The 17,372-nt window shown below is 45.5% G+C and overlaps 1 protein-coding gene across 4 annotated transcripts in view; it reads right to left on the reverse strand.

Moving 5' to 3' along the window:
* Positions 1–1,310: 1,310 nt before the first annotated feature.
* The window catches only part of STAB1 (stabilin 1), a 123,988-nt gene continuing 107,926 nt past the window's right edge, over positions 1,311–17,372 (reverse strand). For all 4 annotated transcript variants that reach the window (XM_050957663.1, XM_050957662.1, XM_050957664.1 and 1 more), the window contains 15 exons: positions 16,531–16,759; positions 15,685–15,834; positions 13,424–13,528; positions 12,062–12,169; positions 11,273–11,466; positions 10,117–10,261; positions 9,124–9,257; positions 8,254–8,419; positions 7,650–7,756; positions 7,184–7,303; positions 6,738–6,890; positions 6,509–6,619; positions 4,769–4,915; positions 3,028–3,126; positions 1,311–2,003 (listed from right to left, as the gene is read on the reverse strand). In XM_050957663.1, the coding sequence (XP_050813620.1) occupies positions 1,953–2,003; positions 3,028–3,126; positions 4,769–4,915; positions 6,509–6,619; positions 6,738–6,890; positions 7,184–7,303; positions 7,650–7,756; positions 8,254–8,419; positions 9,124–9,257; positions 10,117–10,261; positions 11,273–11,466; positions 12,062–12,169; positions 13,424–13,528; positions 15,685–15,834; positions 16,531–16,759 (2,019 nt within the window). In that variant the 3' untranslated portion in view covers positions 1,311–1,952. The remainder of the gene's footprint in view (positions 2,004–3,027; positions 3,127–4,768; positions 4,916–6,508; positions 6,620–6,737; positions 6,891–7,183; positions 7,304–7,649; positions 7,757–8,253; positions 8,420–9,123; positions 9,258–10,116; positions 10,262–11,272; positions 11,467–12,061; positions 12,170–13,423; positions 13,529–15,684; positions 15,835–16,530; positions 16,760–17,372) is intronic.

A 17,372-nucleotide genomic window follows, 5' to 3' on the forward strand; every position in this document is an offset into this window, starting at 1 on the left:
ACTTATCAAGAGCTGTGAATTGACTGACTCTGCAGCATAATGAAAGTTGGAGTGTTTATCATGCTGGAGCCTTGTTTTTTATGTACTGTAGCAAAAGGTCAAGCTCAGGTTGGAGCACTTTTATAGTGAATCTGTAGCAAAGTATTGGTACATGAGACTTGTGCAGCTAGGAGAAGTATAAGAGGAACAAAATATCAGTGACTATAATTACAAGAAATAGCATCTTTCATCTTGTGTGGAAAGATATAGAAATATGTAATTTTTACCAATCAAGAGTTATCTGGGCAGAGAACATTAGCATGGTACAGCATTAGGTTAGGTGAACTTCATTTTTAAAAGCTACACTTCAGAGCTGTGCCTATACAGAGAATTCTTGGTGCATGTGTGGCTTTGAAGGGGAAGGCTTTCTGTGCCTAGTGGACAAACTGCCAGTGGCTTATTGCTCTGTGCCAAGTTTAAATCCTGTAGCAGCTAGGGGACATGGGTGAAATAATCTAATGCCATAACAGTGTTAATACAGCAGCTGTGAGGACAGTAGGTAGAATGGAATGTGCTAGAATATCTTTGGCAGTGAGTAGCAACTCTAACCAGTTAGGAACATGATACCTCAAGTACATAAACAGGGTACCTGTCCTGGTGACTGGATGTTTAAACACAAAACCACCACCTCAAGAAGCCATTTAACATTGAAACTATTCCACTTTTGTTTGAACATCAAAATAATGAGCATTAATGTAAAAACTTGTTAAACATTGCTATATCATTTGACGACTACTGCATTCTCTAGTGATGTAATGTCTTGGGCTGTGACTGTTGTGCAGCACACTTGTGGTCTGTAACCCTGGAATTGTAATGTATATGCTGCAACAGAAGAATGTTTCCGCTGCTGTAGAAGCACCTGCCATGTTATGTTGGAGCTAGTGGTGGGAACTTTACCACTTGATAGACTAGGTGCCTTTGCCAAAGTTGTGACTTTTGAAGACAAATAGTATAGCCACCCAAATTTGATGTAGTTGGTAAATAGGAAACCTAAGTGGAGGGTTGTTACTCAAAATGCTGCACTATAATTTAACACAGCAATTGCTGTTGTGTGGGTTTGAGAATAATTTGAAATGTAGCATGTTGAAGTTCTTGTCTAAACTTTCTGTAGCTCATTGTCTAGTTCAGTGGTAGGTTATTTACCATACATATATAGAAGTTTAAAATAAAATAAACAAAATAGTATGACAGTGATTTACCATCTGCTTTCCATTAGAATCGCAGTGGCTAACAGCTGAGAATCTGACAAGGAGACATGTTCTAAAGTGCTGTTTATTGAAGAACCGCAAAACAGTGCAATGTGCACAGACTTCAGTCTAAGCCTGTTTGAGGAGTCATCACTTGATTAAAGCAAAACATAGCAGTTGAATAAAAAGCAGTTTGTCATGCTCCCCACTTTAAAGGCTTAGCATCATTAGGTTTTCGGACAAGACTGTTTTCCAGCTATCAGATGCTGTGTGTCACTCCATCCACATTCTATTTTATATATGTAACTCAATCCTGGAGGATTGTGACTGTGTAGTACTGGCTATATTTTACACATGGTACTGTTATTTTAAAGCAATGTTCTTCAGATGTCTGCAGTGAATTTCCCCTCCTACAGTTATGGAAGAATATCAGTGCAGAGCTCCAACTGTCACCTTAGAGTCACACATTTGCTGTTCCAGTGAAGATTTTCTTAACTGCATCAACAAGGACATTCACTAATCAGAGTAACTGCAAGTACATCTGTCTTAGGGTAGTTCAACTGAGGTATCTTAGCTGATGAGTTTGTTTGGTTTAATGTTAACCAGTAGCTCACTCTTCATCTGCTTACCACGTGCAGGACCTGTGGGCAAGCTCCACTTAGCACTAGCATGCAGCAAGACGACGACAGTGGTTTTTTCCCCCTTCTGTTTGGCTTGGTGTATGCTTTACTCAAGAATTCTGTGGGTGTCTGAAAAATCTTCCCCCCTGAAAGAGTCCTGAAACAGACACAAACTGTTAGAAGCCAGCTGAGAAACATGCTAACTTCACACAAACATTCTTTAAGATTCTAAAGTTAATGAGAAACAAGCTGCTGTCTACTGTAGCAAACCCTTGACTCTCTACATGTTTAGCAGCAGGAATGCAAGACTGGGTTCTTAGACAATTCCATTTCTGAAGTGGATTTAAGGGAGTTCTTACTACCCTGACACTACAGTGTACATTTTTACTTCAGTCTTCCCTTGATGAAATTGTTATAAGTAGCAGCAGCTGCTGTGCTGGTCTCATGCCCCATGTACTGGCAGTAGGTTAGGTGATGCACCCTTCTTACCCCTACCTCTATATTGATCTCCTCTAAATCTATTTACTCAGTCTTTGCAGGAGAGAGAAAATTCTCATTAGCAGTGGAAGAGGATACTGAGCCCTTGGCAGAAACCACAGCTGGGTTTAGCAGGCATCTAATTTGTTAAATCAAAATTGAAAATGTATTTACTGATGCTTTTAATTCAATGAAAAGCAGCAAGGATCCTGCACCTATAAACACTAATGGGTGTTCTATGCCTGGACTAAAGCACAAAGAGATCCCCTTACTTTAGGTCAGGTCTACACTTAAAAGGATAGGTTGACCCAGCTCTGTCACTTAGGGAGTTGGATTTTTCACATCCCCAAGGATCATAGTTAAGCCATTTAATGCCCAGTGTACACAAGAGTAGGTTGACTGACAGACTAATTCTTTCACTGACCTCACTAATGCCTATACAGAAGGTGGACTAACTATAGGGACTGGGGAACCCTTGGAGCTAGTGGCTATGCTGAAGTACTATAGCTGTTTAGACATGTCCATAGATTCCTCTCCTGACTGGCTCAAGCATCCCTTAATCTACACTTAACACAGGGTTGTTTTTACATCCTTACAGAATCCCATTCACCCCTACTAGTAAGTATGAGCCTCCTTCCCCCTCATTTGGTTAAGTTTTAAACAAGTGTTTCATCAAAACAAAACAGGTGAGACCATTTTCTTACCTCAAATGGGTCACACATCAAACTCTGGTCCCCAAAGATAGGGTTTGGGAATGACACTAAGGGCGGGTTCCTGGCCTGCTCTTCCTCTTCCAGGTCAGCCTGTGTGCAAAGGTACAAGAGATTAGGTACTGGTCTTCCCTCTCCTCTAGAGGTGAGTTTATCATTACTGCAGTCTTAAGCACTTCTGCAGTCCCTTGCATTAACAAGGTAGTGAAAATGAAATTGAATTACAGAACCTAGTTAGTAAGGTGTTCTTAAATATAAAATCTTTTCCAAGACATTTGCATAGAAAGGTAATTATTTGTATGATAGATCAGTTAAGGGTAATTTTATCCATATTGCTCATTTACCTCCCACACTGGTTTCCATATTTCTAGCTTCCTTCTCCCCATACCCATTTGTACCACATAACAATGCAGGTTTAAGGTAATTAGCAACTTTTTAACATGTTCCATTGCCTAGGCCAGACTCCTTAATAACCTCACTCTAATTTAAACTAACCTACATGTATGCAGTCTGCAGCCTGCACTACAAATTATCCAGTTATTCCCATAGTGGCTAAATCATAGGCCTGGTCTACATAGCTATGGCATGAAGGTCAGGCTATGCCAAGCTAAGCCTCGGTGTAGACACAGCTAGGTCAATGGAAGAATGTTTCTGTCAACTTAACTTGGTGGCATCCCTATTGCACAGGAAATACCCCTGCTGTCACAGTAGTCTGTGTCTACACTATGGAGTGGCATAGCTATGGCACTGTAGTGCCTACAGTGTAGACATGGCCCTAGTATTGCAAGTTATGGGGACAGCAGTGACCCAAATTCTCACTACAGACCTATGCACTTGGCCTAGATCTAATAACACCTTCATAAGCTGTCACAGTATAAACTGGAAGATCAACTACATCAAATTCCTTTATTGTAGCATTAATTGTTCCCCCATGTCCCTTGTGCAATGACTATCTTACCTTAAGAAATTTCCTTGTAGAATCACAGAATATCAGGGTTGGAAGGGACCTCAGGAGGTCATCTAGTTGGACCACTCCCCAGATCCCTAAATGGCCCCCTTAAAGATTGAACTTATAACCCTGGGTTTAGCAGGCCAATGCTCAAACCACTGAGCTATCCCTCCCCCTACCATGCTGTTTAAGAATTTTTATGAAAAGTAGGTGAGTGTCTCACCCAAGCCAACTCTTCAGGCTTGTGTACAAGGTGCAGTAATGCGCACGAACGAGCCTGCGTAGACCCTCCTGGCACACACTAGGGAACTTTTAGAGTGTGTCAGCAGTGGCCAGTTAGTTCACATGTGCATAAGAATTTGCTCCATGTAGACAAGCCCTTAAAGATGAGAATTCTTAGCACTTCTCCATCCAAGTTCTTTTTCCAGAACTACATCCTAAGCAGTAGCCTTACAACAAGTGTAACTGAAGGAAATATGCCTCAGAAAACTTTCTGAATGTTTTCATGGGGGAGCTATTCAGCCAATTCCAAAGGTTACATGTAAATATGACTCCAACAGTGAGAGTTTAGCTGCAGGCTATTTAAATGCATCAGAAAGCAAAAAACCCCACAAGATTTCATAGCTGCATAGTATCACTCAGTTTGGCTACTGTAACAGCTTGAGCTCTTGTGCATATGACCATTGCTGTACTGATAACAGAAATGGTTTGTGCTTTGGTGAGAGAAGCTGTAGCAAGGTTGGTTTTTTTTTTTTAAATATATAGTGAATATACTTTTCTCCAAACCTGAAAGTAGTGGAACTGGAATCCTGGGTTTTTTATTTTTTGGTAGTAATAGGACACTCCAGCAACAGCTAATAGCAGCAGCACTACACCAACAGCTGATGTTACCCCAGTGGTCACAGGATGAGATGATTCCATAGCATTAGTAACCTGGAAAAGAGACACTAAGTTGTTTTAGTTCTTTGTTAAAATACATAATGAAGAACTGTCTTAAAGACAACTTGTGTGTTAAAAAGCGTTAACTAAACTTTTTCACACCTGTGAAATAGAGGGCTGGCTACCTGCAACATTTATGCTGTTTGTTTGCCCTGTGTGCTAAGGTTATTCCTGATCATATCTCATCTTACAGACACACAGCTCAGACTGGACGTGAAACCATGTAGAAGAATAAAACATTTCATCCACTATCCTATTACTGCCTGGAAGTTTCAAAAGAAGCTATAATACATATACTGATGCATCTCATCATTACTATACTGGTTACCTTACACTCAATTTTACATCATCACAGAGCAAAACGGTCTCTTCCCTTTTCAGATTTGGGACATGCCTTTACTCAGCACTATTACATTTTCAAGGCACATAGCAATAGGCCGAATGAGAGGAGACTAGCTCTCTTTGTTGTTGGCTGGTGGACAAAGAGTGCATTTTTCAGAGTGGTGCTATCCGTTGGATTACCTAACAGCATGGGCCTAAGTTTTTGTACTGGTGCCACTTGTTTGCGTCATGCTGTTCTCAATGTTTTATAGTATTTGCATAGCCATTGCTATGACTGGACATCTAAAAATGTACAAGTACCACACTATGTCATGTCTTTGAACTGGTCCTCCTGCCCCTCAAAACAGCAGGCTGAGGAGGGCTGCTGTGCCAGGGAATTGGAGGCAAACCTGCACCAGGTAGGCAGATAGGATGCCTGTTCCAGCAATGTTCAAGGAGAAGAGGAGGGATTAGTAGGAACAGAGCACAGACCTTTGCCGGGAAGTGTAACACTCGGGTATTAGTTCTGTGCAGGGAGGAGGGAGTAGTTGGTAACTAACATACATGATCTGAGGTCAGAAGAACTCTCTGATGTGTATGTATAGCCCATTATACATAGCAACTACTACAGGATAACTAAAGGGTAACTGACTCAATATGCAGAGCCATTCACACTAAATTCATCCCTGTGTTGTATATTAATACCTAGCAGCCTCCACCCAAAGATCTTTAATTTAGGTTCAACGCACTTGTGCTGTAGCAAAGTATTATCCCCATTTTACCACTGAGGAAATGGAGGCCCAGCAAGTTTGCCACTTGCACATGCCTCAGCTGTAGCCTTGTGTCCAAATAATGCTTGGTTTTCTTTACTGGGATTTCCTGCCACGTTACACCATACCGAATGCATTAGTATTGGCTATACGAGGACACACACTAACACAAAGGTCTGTTCATAAAATTCCACATGCTAGCATCTTCTAAGGCAAGCGCCCTACCTGTAAGGGGGCACTTTGCCTTTACCGAGCTATCACAACTACCCCAAAGAGTAAGAGCCTAAGCTTGTGTGTCCCCAGTCTAGTTCTTCACTGCAGCAGGCCAGAGTATGGCCAGGCTGGACTCTATTTAATGACATACATCGCGGTACAGTGGTTCCTTGGTGAGCGCATTGAATGGAACTTGTTCTGCTCTGACGCAGAGTAACTGAACCCAACATGTATCCTTACATCTGCCATTTAAACTCTCAATGGAATTGAACAAGCAACTTGCCTGAGCCAGATGCACAGGCATCCTAAGTGGCTCCTCGATGGCATGAATGATTCCATTGAAGGTCAGAATGTCCCACTGTACGATCAGAGTATTATTAACCACTTTGGAACCCTGTCACAAGAAGAAACAATATTAAGGGACTCAATGTGAATATGTTTTAGAAAAACACTACCCATTACCTAGACCCAAGAGAAGCTGGCTGAGTACTGAACTGTCCCAACATACTTACAGGGGGTTGAGTGCTATTCAGCAGGGGAGCATCTGCAATGAGAAGATTGTAGCCAGAGCAGGAAGGTATAACGGTACCGTTGGTGAGATTGAAGCTCAAGAGGGAGACATCACTCAGGGAGACATGGAGCTTCACTTCCTCCCATGTTAATGTCTGAGAAAAGGAAGCATAGACATGAGGGGGAGAGAGTCAAAAGCAGGGGGAAAATAAGTCAGGCATTTTCTGCTCTTTCAACATTTTAGTTATATGCTGTCCAGTGGGTCATTGGAGAAAGACTTCTCGGAGTGCAATGTAGACAAGGCACCTGACTAGTTCTTGCATTCCAAGCAAGAGAGCCAGAACAATCCCACTTCAGACATAAAACCCTAATCCTCCAAGCAAGCAACTGCACCGTATTCGAATGGCTACAGATTGTGTGTGGCCTGTATTCTCTCCAGCTTTCTCACCATATTGACCCCAAAGCCAGAATTCAAGGGTACAAAGAGAGTTTTATATGCGGTGTCATTGGAGAGGAAGTTGAGGAACTCAAGTCCATCTTGCGTGGTGTTGGTGTAATCCAGTAACATCTGGGGGAGAGAGAGAGAGAGAGAATCTTAAGTGCCAGTCTGAAGCTGTGGGTTTGTCAGAACATTCTGGCCAGCAGAACCCAGGAGATGTCATGTGAATTCTCCCCACCTTTGCTAGAATAGCAGAGACGTTAACTGGCAATGAGAGGAAACAGTTTGACTCTCTCATTATACATGGCACTTCAGAGAGCACAAACTCTTGCCTTCCAGTTCAATGATTTTCCTTTCCAAACCTTTGGGGTCTGAGGATTCCCTGTTAGTCACTACTTTGCTTTACTGACAGTTTGCAAAGGAGCATGCCCCTTCCCACTTCCCTGGCTAGAGGGAATGTGGCACCAGCACTTACGGAATAGAAGGTTGAAAAGTTGGAGTGCTCAGCCAGCACAGCCAGGAGATTTCCACTGCAGGAGTAGCCATCTCCAATGAAACCATCTCTACAATTACACCTCACATCTGCAAAGGGAAGAAAGATGTGAGAGGAACAGGATTGGGTATGAGCTCTTCAGACAAATACACTGAACTATTGCTTAGGATTTCTGTCCATGCAGAAGGCAGCTGTGGTCCCATGGACAGAGCTCTGGATTAAGAGTCAAAAAACCAGGCTTCTCTTCACCGCGTAACCTTGGGCAGCTCACTTAACCTCCCAGTGCCTTAGATTCTTTATCTGTAACAGGGAGTCTCAAAACACCTGTCTTTATATGGCACTTTGAGATCTCTGGTGCTTTATGTTATTTAATAAGTGTTCAGGGCATAAACCAATGTAGTGGAAACTGGAAAGTTTAGAGAGAGAGAGAGACAGTGTATTGCAGATGTGTTGGGTAGGTTTTTCCCCTTGACACTGTGGTGTGTGTATAATCAAAAGGAGCATAAATTCTTGATATAACACACGCCTTTGAGATGCAGACTTGTGCAAGCACATTCCCTGCTGCAGATTCCAAGGGAGCCAATACCTTTAGCTCTGTAGCAGAAAGCATCCCACCTCTCAGTCAGGTTTTTTCGGGAGCCATAATCCACAATGCCAACGTGGTTGGAGCCACAGCTGGCAGTCGGGTACACGGTCGGGTATCCTGCGGTACCATTACTGAGCCAACCAACTAAGCACAGATGGAAACCCATCTGCAACAGGAAAAGAAGTTGCCCAGTGAGAGAGAGGATTGTATGAGCCATGAATCAGTTTCTATAATGGCACTCATTCACTTTAGTATTCTCTACTGAAAGCCCTATATCAAGGAGATACTCCTGCCCTTGTAATTCATACACTGCCCAGCCTGGAAGGACATCATTTTACTTAGGCAAACAAAAGCCTGATGCTTCATTGGCATGAAGCAGCATCTTTTACTGGGCAAGAGAGAGAGAACATAAGTTGGTCCAATAAAAGTTATTACCTCCCCCAACCTTGTCTCTAATGTCCTGGGACCTACACGGCTACACCACCACAGCTTACAGTTCATTTGCCTGGCATTTTTCCATCCCATCAAAGCACATCATCAGCCCCACTGCTCTGGGGCACTGTGGCTCATACACAGCCTCAGCGCGTTCCCATCACAGAAAAAGCAGCGCAAGGCACCTGGCACTTTGAAGGGGAAACAGCCATGACAAAGGCCATGTGACTGGTGTACCTGGCTGCTGTAATGGACACACTCAGAACCCTGTATAAAAAAGCACTGGCCCTGGGTTGCTTCCCACGTTGCTGCTAAAGCCAGGATTCCAACCCAAAGGAGAGGTGCCAAAATGAGGGGGATCACTGAGCCCATCACCAAACTGGCTCGTTCAGGCCCATTGAGGTACAAGAGCAGGCTCAGCTGTGACTCTGCTTTTACCTGCTGAGCTGCTGAGAGCTGCTGGAGAGTGGCCAAAGCAGCATCTTCGGCCATGCAGGCAGCCTCAGCCTCCACGTAGGTGAAGGTGTATTTCCCTCTTGGTGACTGGAGGTGGAACACACCAATGGTTTTGTCTGGAAAACAGCGGTGCCAGTGCATGTCACTTCACAGGGAGATCTCCAGAAACACAGGCTCAGGGCCTGACTAGGAGAGAGCCCTGTGATCTGGAATCCAAAAATAATCACAGGCACAATTTTATGGCCATTCAATTATTCCTGCAAATCAGCAAGGTGGCTGCATCTGAAGATCCAACGTAATATATATTTATATAGTGCCTTTCACCTAGATCCTAAATACTTATCTACACAAGTGTGTGTGTTTCTCACTCTCACACCTAGAGAGCAAGGGCCAGATTCAGCAGCTGCTGGACACCACATTGGCAATGCCAAGCAGCCCATGTACACCACTGAGTCTGACCTTGCAGACCTAATCTACTTCTGACTTTTTAAAAGGATATATACACATAGCAGCAGGGTTATTTATCATTAAAATGCAGCTACTTCTGGGGGGCGGGGAGGATGGAAGCCATTCTGCACCAGTGCTCCTTAACTCCATACTGGTTATTAACTCACCCTAGACTCAGAGGGACCAGCACCATCTACTGAACCAACACCACTACTTCCTGCTGCACGAGGGCTTTTCTTAGAGTCTCCTCCAAGCAGTCTGGCCTTGTTTAACTTGTGAGATTTTACACATTAACAACTGACAGAGGCAAGAGATTGGGAGTTTTATGGGACCCTTGAACCCCCACTGGGTCTGAGGTAGAAATCTCAGGGGAGGAAACAGGCTTTATATCTGATAGAGCCTGGGGCCGGAAAACAGAGGCTACCCATCTCTGGGCAGGGTGGTCTGAAATAAGCGGTGACAGCACAGCCTCTGCCTCCCCAACTCCTGTTCTCTGATGAGGAAAGTGGTGACAACAAGGACTCGTACCCTGAAAGTGCAGATCAGTGCAAATGGCCTCGGGGTGGCAGTACCCATTCTCTTCCAGGCAGCGATTGGTGGGTGGCACAGCTTCCTCCAGGCACTGGATTCCATTGCCAACATAACCTGCTTTGCACTCACACTTCCGAGCATTCTGCAATGCAATGGAATCCACAGGGCACTAGGGAGGCCAGTCCCAGCGCTCGGGCACCCCGTGATCTCCTGCTGAGGCCTGGCTGGTTCTAGCAATGGGGTTGCTGACCATACTGAAATTTCTGGGCTGGGTTTGACCGTAACAGGACAACCTCCTGTCTTGCAAACCCAGTCTGAGCTCTTCCCTGGGCGTGGGAAGTGACATGACCTGGCGGTGCCACCTGAGGCCACAATTGCAATGTCACAAGGTGACCCAGTGGAATATACTCCAAATGTGGTGGCCTTACCCCAGAGAGGGGATGGGATCAAAATTACAGGGGACAAATCCTATGTCCAGTCAAACTTGCAGGGAAAAATCATGCGCCTCCCCCTGCCCAGGACTGCAAAGCAGCTCCGGGGCTGCCACTCCTGCCACAGAACTGGTGTCACACCCACTGCCCTTGCCCCCCCCACCTCTCATTAGGGGAGGGAGACAGGAAGCAGAATTGTGTAGCACTGCCCCATGCCTTCTTCCAAATCCTCCCTGCACGCTGCCCTGTACGGAGCAGAGCTTTATGGCACAGCTGTGACACACACACCCTCCCGCCTTCATGGGCTCTCCCAGTCCTGTCTCCCTCTGCAAGAGAGCTGGTGCCACTGCAGAGGAGGGGGCAGCTTTTGCCCTTTCCCACAGAAGGTCCCTCACACCATTCTATGTTGCCGTTAGTGTTCCCCCCACACTCTAGGGAACAGGGTTCACTTTAAGCAGAGAACCCCTGAAAGCTAGCAGCAAGTCAGGCTTCCTCAACCTTCGGAGTATGGCACCTGGTGACAAGAGCGCCCTGGGGAGTCAGGGGGGTTGAACGGCTGGGGAAGCATTGACTAGAAAGCTATTGCTCATGGCTCTTGCCATGTAGACTAGTTGCTGCCATTGCACCTGTGTGGTGGTGCCAGTGTTCCTCATCCATCTCAATGCTGTTCCCACAACATGGGCAGGGCAGCCAAATGCCTTTCATGTTCATGACATACTTACTGGCCCAGTGCTGATGCACAAGGCGTGCTCGCTGCAGTCTCCATTCCTGCCATCCGCACACCTGTCTATGGGGCTGCAGACGTAGCCATCTCCTTGGTAATCCGGAAGGCAGGTACAAGAGAGGTGAACACCCACCTGAGTGCAGTTGGCATGCTCACTGCACCCTCCGTTGTCATCCCGGCACTGATCAATCACTAAGGCAAGAAAGACAGTTCAGCCTTTTAACTCGGCAGGCTTTACAAGGGCATGATCCTCCAGCCCTTGTTTGTAGGACAGTCCCCGATGTGACTTCCGGAGAGTCCTTCATGGATCAATCTTCTTTCACAAATACCTTTTTGGTCTTTCCATACCACAACTACGTATTAGCAAACTAATGGCAGTGGGTGCAATGAGAGAGTAGCTGTATACTACAGCATGCCTGGCAGGAATAGGAATATTGCACTATAATGGATACAGGGGCTGGTATTTATTAATGGCATTCCCTGTAGATTAAAATAGAAACAGATCGTGTAAATTAAGGCTGAGATGAAATTATGCATCCAAATCCCTTAGGCAGATTTGAAAAATCTCAAGCCTAAATACTGATTGGTTGATAATGTTCTGCACTGTGCTATTTAAATATGAAGCACATGCATCCTTCCACGAAGTTCTGGATGATTATTTTCCCCATCTTTCTGATGCTGGTACCACCTTCATTTTTCTTCATTCTCCAAACTACCCACATCTCCACATTTGTCAGAACACTAGAGATTGCCCAGCTCAGGCCCAGGTCATATGCTCCAACTGTACCTGTGCAAGTTCTGCCATCTCCTTCATAATGTAAGTTGCATTCACAGATATTCTCAGCTCGGCAGGAGGCATTGGGGTGGCAAGCTGGGGAACACACCGGTGTTGCAGCTAGACACAGAACAAGCCATGCAAATCAGTAGGTTGCACTCTGCATGCAGACACATCTCTTAAGTCCTGCGGCAGTATATGCTCCACCCTCCCACTCCATCCTGCATCTCCTGCCACTCCCTACCTCAAGCTGAGGCTGGTCTCCATGCCTAGTTCCTCCCTCCTCCCACTGTGACTTTCATACTCTTTGGCCTGCTGATCCCTTGGCCTGGAGCAATGTCCCTCTTTCCAGTCCACCTCACTCCTCCTGCTCGCCCCCATTTCTGTCCCCTGGCTCCCCATCAGTGCCCTTCACCCCCCAGGCTGCCTAAACCCTCCCTCTTGCTCAATTTAAATAAAAATGAGAACTCTCCGACTCATTCACAACCTAACTTCCTGTATCTTTGTTCCAACCCTAGTTGCCAACTCCTCGGATGTTGTTATGGGCCAGCCCAGCATTCTGTTTTAAAAAGCCAACTTTTCCAAAGTATTTTTGAAACCATTTGCCTGCTCAGATCATCTTGGACATGATCTCAGGGCAGGCCTCAGGAGGCAAATTTGGGCTCTTTAGATCAAGGCGTTCCCAAGATACAAGAAAAAATATTCCTCCTCTTTGACGCAGATTGGAGCAGGATCGAGTCTGCCTTAGTCTCTGCAGAGTTAGGGCCCTATGCAGTATAATAATTCAGGGCCTGATTTTGAGAGGTGCAGAGCCCCCAGAACTCTCATGGGCTTCATTGTGAATTGATGGTGCTCAGCACCCATCAGGATCCAGCCTTGAATTCCCACTCAGCACTGAACAATCACATTACCTGTCCCATTTCAGAGCTCTTCATGAGAACATTATAAGGAGCAAAGATGCTCCAAAGGGAAGGGTTGTTCCAGTGGCAGCTCAGAGCTGTTCTCACTTTAGCAGTGTATGGCAGAGATTGTTTGGCTAAGGTTGCCACACATTCTGGTGCGCCAGGTTCTGCTCCTTAATAACCCCAGATCTACACCATGAATTCCCTGCCCCTCTCTCTACATGGTGCCTCTCACTATGTCCAATTCTGCCAGCTGAGCAACTAGAGCAGCAACGTGTCTGGATGCTGTAAAAATAAGAGCAACAGATGGGCTCATGCGTACAAAACAAACCTCACAGGACAGAGAGAACTTTGATACTGATGAAATAAAAGACAACATGTGACTTATGCTACAGGTGCCCATTCACAGAACCACCTGCCCTTGGGAAGGAACGCTACTTGGGGGTTTCACCTGTAGACTCGTGTATGTTACCTAGTTTGGTTTCGCAGCGCTCTCCTGTCCATTCCTCAGTGCAGAAACAGATTCCATCCCCATTCAGTCCTTCATTACACATCCCATTCTCTGTGCACTTACACTCTGCAAAGTGACAGACAGGAAGAGAAGAACACAGGTGTTAGTTGATCCACCTTGAGAAGGGAAATGTAGCAATGGAAGAGGGATTTTGGCATATGGCTACATGAGGGCTCTTTGTAGGCCTGGACTTTTAGAATTGTGCGTGCAGAATTTTGTACCGGTGATTACCGCAAGTCTGTGCAATTGTAAAATTGCAGCCACCAACTTCCTCTGCTTGTGCTGGTGTCCATGGCCTCTCCCCCAACACCCGTCTGTGCTAGGTTCAGGGCATTGACTAGTGATGGACCAAGCAAACTTTGCTTAACCACTCCTGGAGGGATTCCTTCCCTTCTCTGCTCTGTAGCCCTCTGGCAAATGCCCTTGCTTCCTTTTTCCTCCTCTTGGCGGCTTGTGTCACTTACTCAAAATTCCCTGGTCAGTGAATCCTTTGAAACTTTCTCCCATGCTCGTGTGTCCCTATCATAACCTTAGTCCCAGATTTGGACCTTAGCGTCCAAAATATGGGGGTTAGCATGAAAACCTCCAAGCTTAGCTACCAGCTTGGACCTGGTACTTGCTGCCACCACCCAAAAAATTAGAGTGTTTTGGGGCACTCTGGTCCCCCTGAAAAACCTTCCCTGGGGACCCCAAGACCCAAATCCCTTGAGTCTCACAACAAAGGGAAATAATCCTTTTTCCCTTCCCCCCTCCAGGTGCTCCTGGAGAGATACACAGACACAAGCTCTGTGAATCCAAACAGAGTGACTCCCCCTCTCCGTTCCCAGTCCTGGAAACAAAAGCACTTTCCTCTTCACCCAGAGGGAATGCAAAATCAGGCTAGCAAATCCAACACACACAGATCTCCCCCTGATTTCTTCCTCCCACCAATTCCCTGGTGAGTACAGACTCAATTTCCCTGAAATTTCCCAGTAAAAAAAAAACTTCAACAGGTCTTAAAAGAAAGCTTTATATAAAAACGAAAGAAAAATACGTACAAATGGTCTCTCTGTATTAAGGTGACAAAATACAGGGTTAATTGCTTAAAAGAAATATGAATAAACAGCCTTATTAAAAAAGAATACAAATCAAAGCACTCCAGCACTTATATTCATGCAAATACCAAAGAAAAGAAACCATATAACTTACTATCTGATCTCTTTGTCCATACACTTAGAAACAGAAGATTAGAAAACAGAAACTACTTCTCCAAAGCTCAGAGAAAGCAGGCAGACAGACAAAGACCTTAGACACAAAATTCCCTCCACCCAAAGTTGAAAAAAATCCGGTTTCCTGATTGGTCCTCTGGTCAGGTGCTTCAGGTGAAAGAGACATTAACCCTTAGCTATCTGTTTATGACAGTCCCACACACTGAATACCTAACCTAGGGAAAGTGTCTAGGTTTCATGCTTCTTAACCTGGTCTTGTCTTCCTCTTGGCCTGACACAGCACATCAGGACACGTCATGACGCAGCAGCATGATATAGCACTGACCCTGAAAGAGACTGCTGGGGGCCCCATTGCCTCACAAGCCCATCCAATTCAGGACACATGGCAGCTCTAATTAGGAGTCTGTCTGATTACAGGCCCATTCACACCTCAAAGCACATGTTTAACTCTCACTGACATGGATGGAGCTGCTTAACTGCACCAAGTGGGGAAGAGAGAGCATCTTACACCTAAAGGCCTCAGCATCAGTGAATTATAAAACTGAAGTAAGTGTACTCGGCCTGGCCTTGAACTGCCTCATGTACATCACAGCCCAGCCTCTTACACCTCAGGAAAAGTGGCAGCCAATGTTATTCAACTGGTTTGATGACAGAGTCCTGCGGCGAAGGATTAAGAAAGGGAGCAGCTTCCCCTCCACAGTAGCTATAATCTGATGACCTGTCTGATGTTTAAATCCACAGCACACTATAAGCCCAGAGTTTCTGTGGGGTTTTCCTTACCCTTTAATATTCCACTTGGAGCACAATGCATTACAGATCAAACAGTCATCATTGCTATCCAAACTGCTCCTCTAACCCCAGGTCTGTCAAATGATCTAACCCAAAGTCTATCATCCCCAGTCACGTCAAAGGAACTAATCCCATCCTTGACAGTCTGGTCAGTGTACTGCATGAACCAATACGATGCGCGCACACATCACTGTCATTTACGGTTATCTGTTTATGTGTCTGTACCTTGGCAGTCCGGCCCGTATCTGCCTGGCGCGCACAGTTCACAAGCTGTCCCAATGAAAGCCTCGGTGCAGTTGCATCGTCCTGACCCATTGATCCTATCATCACAAGTACCACGGTTACTGCAGGGAGCCTCCAGCCCTCCTGGGCAGACTGAAAACAGAGAGCCTCAATAAGTTACCCAAACCGGAGACCAGGCGAGAAAAGGTTCCTGCTTTTCCTGGAGGCAGGGAAAACTACTCATAAAAACTTGATTAACTGGTAAAGAGAGTGAATTTGGTGGGTTTACTGGATAGAGCTAGCATTCCCAGTCTACACCCCAGACTCACCATCACTGCTTTGGTGTCCCAGCATCCACTGGCCCTCACCTCACCCTTGGGATGGATTCCTCAGGGGCTGCCTCAGGTGCTCCTACCAAAGTCCTGGTGAGGTGCATGGAAGGGATGTTCCCACAGACACTGTAATGCCTGGCAAAACGTCTATGGGAATAACCCCTCGCCATGGCTTTCATACAAAAATGAGATCAGATCTCGTTTCGCTATTGCATGTCTCCTGACACTCCTAACTTGCTTTATATAAAGAAAAGGAACTGGTGGCACCAGCACTATTGGTTGGGATAACACAGGAAGACAGCACTGCATTGGTCACCATAAGATTATCTTTGCAACATAAGGGCTAAAAAAAACTGCACACACAGAAATACTATGACAAAAATGTGACAGCCACCAGCCATCACGGTGACCCTTCAAAGGAGCTTCTATGAGTAGGCACCACCATCTGGCTAAGAGGACACCTTATTGTGACAAGAGAAAAGAACTCCTTTGTGCCAGGGCGGTGCAGATTTCTCACCATGACAGTCCCTTCCATAATGGTTTGCACAGCACTGCGGTACCCAGCTGGTGGAGAAACAGACTCTCTTGCACCCTTTTGTCAGGGATCTCCGAAGAGAATACCTGCGACCGTCGCTATCAGACACTGACGAGTACCAATGAGGTCTTGATAACAGATAGTTGCGGCGTGAAAAAAGAGAGAGCCTGGAAAATGGATTCAAGTAATAAAAGCAAGACTGGCTTTTGCCCTGTGGGGAAAATGACAACAGTGGGTCAAAACCATCAACATCCTAAGTTCTGTCCCAACTAGCTACTTCCTCACCCCTTAACTAAAGGGAGAAACTTCTCCAAGGACATTAGTAAAATTGTTACAATATGACTAAAACCCAACTCACATACTGGAGGGAGGTGCTACCCATATTCCCTTTTCTGTATAATCATCTTACAAATGGTGGGAAGGGATGAAGGACAGAAAAGATGTGGGGCAGGTGGAGGTGGAAATCCGTGTTTGCAGGCTATCGGGCGGGTGGTGGTACATGACAACGCAGAAAATGAATCTGGCTTGGAACAATCAATGGTCAAGCTGTCAAGTGAAACTTGTTGCCTCACCAGGATCAGAGTGAATAGGCTGGCATGATCATAGATATGAGTCTATACCCAGGAGCCTACTGCTGTGCCTTACCAGTAATGTCAGATTTAAGTAGCCCGTCATCCCAGAGGTCTGCAGCTGCCTCACCAAAGAACAATAAGCTCTGAGGTGGAAGCCAGCAGCTAGACAGCATGCAGCATGTGTAACTCCATTGTTCAGTGTATGTTCTCTGTCTCCCTTTGGACATCATGCACAGAGGAGAGGAGGCGGCT

The sequence above is a fragment of the Gopherus flavomarginatus genome, chromosome 6, assembly GCF_025201925.1.
Source record: "Gopherus flavomarginatus isolate rGopFla2 chromosome 6, rGopFla2.mat.asm, whole genome shotgun sequence".
Lineage (NCBI taxonomy): Eukaryota > Metazoa > Chordata > Testudines > Testudinidae > Gopherus > Gopherus flavomarginatus.